The sequence below is a fragment of the Vigna umbellata genome, chromosome 3 (genome assembly GCF_029865625.1).
Source record: "Vigna umbellata cultivar VRB3 chromosome 3, Vumbellata_1.0, whole genome shotgun sequence".
NCBI lineage: Eukaryota > Viridiplantae > Streptophyta > Magnoliopsida > Fabales > Fabaceae > Vigna > Vigna umbellata.
Window position 1 is genome coordinate 49,151,051 of NC_142167.1, and position 6,749 is coordinate 49,157,799.

The 6,749-nt window shown below is 34.8% G+C and overlaps 1 protein-coding gene across 1 annotated transcript; it reads left to right on the forward strand.

Annotated features, from left to right (window-relative positions):
- Nucleotides 1–2,381: 2,381 nt before the first annotated feature.
- On the forward strand, nt 2,382–5,963 carry LOC124822912 (Agenet and bromo-adjacent homology (BAH) domain-containing protein). Its single transcript, XM_047295009.2, has 6 exons — nt 2,382–2,792; nt 3,386–3,453; nt 3,572–3,694; nt 3,804–4,628; nt 4,729–4,945; nt 5,090–5,963. Exons 1-6 carry the CDS (start codon nt 2,516–2,518, stop codon nt 5,608–5,610), a joined length of 2,031 nt encoding a protein of 676 aa, XP_047150965.2. The 5' UTR covers nt 2,382–2,515; the 3' UTR covers nt 5,611–5,963.
- Nucleotides 5,964–6,749: the final 786 nt, after the last annotated feature.

A 6,749-nucleotide genomic window follows, 5' to 3' on the forward strand; every position in this document is an offset into this window, starting at 1 on the left:
TAACATAGAATATTGAAAATTTGTTAAGACTACAATTCATCGACTTTACCCTCATGCATCATCTCAATTTCATATTCAAGTCAAAATCAACTCACAATTATATCCAAATCTTATCCCTAATGACTTTGAACCTATAATAACTCATCAAGTTTTAATTTATTGAATCCTCAATAAGTAACCATCTATTAAGTTAAAGAGTCTTAATTTTATTAATGAATAATGTTCTATTCCTAGATAAAAGCATACATTAGACATTCAATTTCAAATAGTATTTTTTAATACATTAAGAACAACAAATCAAGCATGGAAACCATCCATATCAAACATTAAGCATGTAAATTGAATATTAACATCAATTGAAAAAACATATATAATTAATAGCGCAAAATTATACAAGAGTTCTATGTTTTACTTTAATATCAACAAATAAGAATAACACTCCAAGGTGGAGAACTTAGGGTTTTACACATTAAAAAAATAAAAAAGAAATGCAAACCAAAAATAATATGCAAGCCTTCTCCCAAGGTTCTTGGCAGCTGCTCGATACCTCAATTACGCCTCTCCTTCGTGTCAACACCTCCAACTCGTAGCTCTCTTCCTCATAACCCTAAGAAGGGAAAAACATAATGGATGAAGATTGAAGACCCAAAGGAGGAGTAGGAGAGCTTCCTAGCACCTAAAACAATTTTCAATGGTCTCTCTCAGTTGTCCTAGGTCGAAAGTGAAGTGTAGGAGGAAAAAATCCCCAAAACCTCGCGAGAAACATGTTTAAATAACTCATTTTGACATGTTAACGACGTCACCACTTAGTGTCATATTAGTATCGAGCTCCGTCAGTTAAAACACACAAGGGGATCTTTGTCAAGTCAAACCACCGCTTAACTCTATCCTGGTGGTGCTGAACCCTACTATTTTTGACAACACTCTAAATTTTAAACATTGGTGTGATCCTGGAGACAACCAACATGAGTATTTGTTTCAAAGTGATATTTTCTTATTCCAAAACATTTTCCCTTGAGTTCTTGTTTGTTTTTCTCCAATAAAATTGCTTTCTATTGATTTATTTTATACTTTTAAAGAAAGAAACTAGAGGTAAAAAATATCAACAAAACTAAAATACAAAATTATACAAAATACACTAAAAGATAAAAACAAGATTTAAAGCTTGAAAAAAAAGTTGATTTATTGATGTAAAAAAAGCACACTGAAACAAATAAAAATGTATCACAAGGAATAACTATTTTAATCTTAATTAGATACATCAAGATTAAAAACTACGCATATATAATTATACTAAATATTTCAAAAGAGAATTTTATAAAACCTTTATTCTACCTAAATAAAATTAAGTTAGTCTCTATTTTCCAGTGGTATATATATAAATAAAGTTAATTTATTTTCTCTTATTAGGATTTAGAGTGATTTTTTTTATAGGTGACAATGTTTATGAGAATTAAAACACACAAAAATATTTATTTCGAAAATACCTTTTGAAATTTAAATCAAGTCACTATGAAAGTTTAAATTTATAAATTTATATAAGTGTGTGGTATAAGTAAATATGAAAAAAATGCACATAATTTCTTAGAAAAATAAATTTTATTTATAAGGTTTGTGTTCTTATGAAATTTGTTATATAATATAAAATATTATAATAATAAAAACTTACCACATATAAAATAAATCAACAAAAATAATAACATTATTGCATTGTAAAACTAGATTAATTATATATCATTTTGTAAAACTATATTAACCATTATATTTGGTATAAGAGGATATTAATGATATTAATATATCATATCATATAATTAAATTACTGAAATTTGATTATATAATGAATCAACAAATGTCTTCGTTAATGTAATTTAATTACTTTTAGATTCTAAATAAGTTTTGATTTAACCGTACTTTTTAAATATATTTATTTGACTATATATATATACACACACATTAAATAATATATCAAAATTGAAATTAAATAAGAAAAAAAATGTTATTTTTTAATTCGAACAAAGAATTGAAAAACTTCTTTTGTGTTAAATTATAACAATATAAGAAGACATCCATTAACATCATTTTCACTTTGGTATCACCTCCAGCTGGCACTCAGAAACACCGAGTTCTCTTACCTTCCCTCCATTTTCCAACATGTCATTAAATTAAAATTAAACAATAAAAATAAAACTAATGGCAGAACCACAGTTCTACAAAACTCTCAGGGGCATTTTCGTAACTCCGGACTTCCGCGTAACTTCCTTCGCCTTTCCTGCGTCAGAACGAATCTGGACCGTCGGATCCATCTCCCAGATCTCGAAACCCTAGACCCCTCGAACATACAACGTTTTTATAAATCGCAATTCAAACCCTCTCTCTCTTCCCCCATCTTCTTCTTTTTCTTCTTCCCTCTTCGTTTTTATTTCGTTTGTGTTATTTTTCCCGAGCCAGCCTTCGTTTTTTTTTTCTGAAGTGTGCGTTTTGGGTGAGGGTGAAACGCAGAGGGTCTGTCGTTTGGATGGAGAGAGTGGCGTCTTTGGCCGGAACGACGTCGTGCGAGAAGAGCGTGTACGTGAGCTGGGAGGAGGTGCTGGTATCGAGCGACAAGGGGAGGAGGGAGGTTCACTACCTGCTGAAACGACGCGGCGGTGCGGCGGATCTGGCCGTCGTCGGAAAAGAAAAAACCCTAAGACACATGTCCTATCGCTACGCGATTCGAAACCCGTCGTTGGGGCCTTACGTCAAGCTTAAATCGCGAAGAGAGGTTGTGGATTGGCTGGACTCGATTGTTTCAGGTTCGCTGTCCTTCTCATGCTTCTTAATCTTCTTCACCTTCTCCTTTTTATTTGAAATTTAAAACAAGTTTCGGTTTTTCGTTTTCGTTTAATTTACGAAATAAGATGGTAAAGAGGCTCGTGTTCTTCACAATTTTTTGTAGTTTTTGGTTGCGTTTGGTGGTCTCTCACAAATTTAGGGGTTCTGATGTAGGACTCTGGTTTGAGTGAGCTACACTTCTGGGCTCTTTCGATTTTATGAGCTGAGAGAAAAAAAAACTTATTTTCTTTTTAATTTCTCTCGTGTTCTTTGATTTTAGGTTTCTTATTGGTTTTTCGGTCTGGTATGGATTGGTTTGGTTTTGGGATCTGAGGTTCTGGAAGGTGTTACCAGGGCGAGATTTGCTCGACCTGGATCTGAAATTGCGTGGTTAATTTATTTATTTGTTCTACCCTGTTGAATTTTCTTTTATTTTTTATTTTTTGGTTTTCTATGGTTTGAATATCCTACGATTAGAAAAGTTTCTTTGGTTAGTTCTACTGGTTTTCTTATACTGTATATTTTCTTTTGGTAATTGAAATTGATTTTGTTGTATTTGCATTAAATCCTTCAGATTTGCCTTCTGGATATGCGGTTATGGTGGGAAAACATGGCTGTGAATCTGAAAGTGGAGTCTTGAAGGTATTGACCATATGCTGATATAACGACCCCTCTGTTTCCTTATGTTTATTTGTGGTTGTTTTTCTGCCTTTAATCTTCGTTTTCGGTTCTTTTCTGATTATTTTTTCGTGTAATTCAGGATACTCAATTGCAGAAAATGCAAAATTGTTCAAAGGAGTTTTCATGGATAGGGTTTCCATGGACGTGTAGGAAAAGAAGAAAGCACTATCAGGCCTATAAGAGGAATGGTTTTCAGATATCCGTGAGTGTTGCGCTCTTGTTTGCCTTTCTTATTTATCCTTTTTTGTTAGCCATGCATGACTTGTTATCTGACTCTGGCAAATTTTTGCGGTGTTTTTAAATGTTTTCAGGTTCATGATTTTGTATTTGTTCTGGCAGAAGAGAACAAGCGTCTAGTTGCCTACTTGGAAGACCTATATGAGGATTCCAGAGGCAACAAGATGGTTGTGGTGCGCTGGTTTCACAAAATTGATGAGGTTGGTATTGTTTTGCCTCACAGTTTTAGTGACAGAGAGGTTTTCTTTTCTCTTTATCTTCAAGATCTGAGTATTGAATGCATAGATGGATTGGCTTTCGTCCTCAGTCCACAACACTACGAAAAGTTTCGGAATGAGGCCCGACGAACCCACTTGGAACCATTCGTGTGCATCCACCAGTTTGATAATGATGATGTGAAACCCTTTGATATAACACAAATTAAGGGTTATTGGAAACAGGAAATACTAAGGTACATGTATACCCAATTGGACTCAAAGTGTAGTGGGAGTTCTGGGCAATCAGATGATGTTCTTGAACTGGACGAGAATCATATGTCAACTATTTTGATCAGACCTAAGAAGAGGCTACGCCTTGCCAAAGATGATGCCAAAGATGCAATTGATTTAACTGCCCTTAAATCGGAAAATCTGAAGAACATTAAGAATAATACCAAAATCAGTTCTGGAAACAATGCCTTGAAGCTGGTCGGGCACAGAAACATGACAGCAACGATTAAAGGGACGAATGACCATTCTTCTCAGCATTTACTTCTAGGTTCCCAAGTCGAGGTTCTCTCTCAAGACAGTGGGATGAGAGGATGCTGGTTTACAGCTTCTGTCGTCAAGAGACACAAATGCAAAGTGAAGGTGCAATATCGAGACATTCAAGATGCGGTTGATGAAACCAAGAAGCTTGAGGTACGTTGAAACTATCTGTCTTTGTTCTGGGTACCGGAAAAACATTTGTGCATATATGGGGAGTATAATATAATCGTTTTTTTTTTGTTCTTTGGTTAAGGAATGGGTTCTAGCTTCCAGAATTTCAGTGCCTGATAGTCTGGGTCTTCGAATGCATGGGAGGACGATAGTCCGGCCAGTTCCATTGTCCAACAAACGGGAATTATCCTGGGTTGGTGATGTTGGTTCCGTTGTTGATGCCTGGTGGCATGATGGATGGTGGGAAGGATTTGTTGTTCAGAGAGACTCCGAAGCTAATTATCATGTTTATTTCCCAGGTATGGCCCTTTACTCTTACGATGTTTTTCATCTTAAATATAGGTGTCGGCTTTTGTAAATATTTGATGTCCACATAATATTAGGTTGTTTTACTTCATTACTATGTGTAATTATGATTGATCATTATTATAATGTCTTTGCAGGGGAAAATGTAGTGTCAGTATTTGGTTCTGGTAACTTAAGACAGGCTCAAGATTGGGTAGGGAATGAGTGGGTGAATGTGAGGGAAAGGCCTGATCTGGTGGCGTCTGTTTTGTCAAGCTTGAAAACACCACAAAACTCGTCCAAAGCCAATGAAAGCAAATCAATCGCAGCATCAACTAGAGATGGAATACAACATAAGCCATCAGATACTTGCTTGAATTCTGATAGGGATAGACCAAAAAAGCCCGTAGACTTTTTGAAGGATGATTTGCTATTGCAGTTAAGGTGGATGACCACCAGAAAGAGGAGACATGGTAGTACCACTTATCGGAAGCCACGGTTCACCGAAAGCCATCGGAAAAGGTCGCCAAAGGTTATGAAATCAAATGCTCCTGACAGGTTTGTGATCCCAGCATCATTGAAAGTTGATCATGATGACTGCAAGTATGGAGGAGGGGATCCTTCCATTTTCACTTCTTCAGTTGTGCCTTCTTTAACTAGCATGGTTATGTGTAGGTGACTCCATTGATTCATATCTTAGGGGCATCCTTTCGATGCCTATCAAGCCGAGATTTTCATCTAGGGTTTCTTCATCCATGTTAACATAGAAAATATACCTTAGGTTAGTCCTTTTTCTTCCCCACCTTTCATTAGTTTGTTTGTGTAGTTTGTGGCATCGAAGCTTCATTCCAGTTGGGTGTTTGAATCCGAATAGAAGCAGCCCAAGGAGGCGAGGATGATGCATACAAGTTTTGGCGTAGGAAAAGTGTAACGTAGTGGAATAACTGAGGATGACTTATAGGATAGATAAAATGATCCAATGTAATCTGTGTAACTTTCTGCTATAAGAATTGAAATTTGCCTGTTCTTTTATATTTATTTTGAGCTGAATATTATGTTTTCGATTTATGAAGTTAATGAAATTATTTTCATTTTAATTATTTTAAATATTTACTAAATTGTAACTAGTATAACTCAGCAAAAAGTAAAATATTTTACTAATTTAAATGGTTCATTGATCCACATGCATGAAGTAAAAACTAGTCAATTTGGTTGAATTTAGCATCAGAGAGTGGAAGAAGGAAAGAAGAGTTTAAGTAAAAGTAATGACAGTGATAGCGAGGATATTTATGAAGATGAATAGGACCAGCGCATTTGTGGGTCAAAATTATGTAAAATTAGTAATAGCCGCCGCCTAGTAGAAATACAATTAGAAATTAGAAAACTCGTGCAAACTAATGAACAGTTGTTCAGCTTTTTTGTGCCGTGCACGACTACATTAAAAGAACCATCTCGAATAGACCGATGAAGCGAAATGGGATAAGGAGGAGGGAACCCTTTTATTTATTTATTTATTTATTTATTTATTTATACTTTATGTTTTTATTTATTTATTTATATTTTACGTTTTTGGTCCACAAGGTGGAGCCACTTGTTTGACTTTAGGTAAGTCGTGGATCCAACGCTTGCCACTAAGCAAGTAAACTTTTGGATAAGGGCTATCCTAAGAAGGGCCTCCCTTCTATGTGTTTTCAATAACTCTCCTTTCAAATGAATTTTACTAAAATCACAAATATTTAATTCATAAATTACCTCTTACATGATTTTACTACCTTATAAACTAATAATTTTAAAATAAGTTCATGTTGGTTGTCAAAA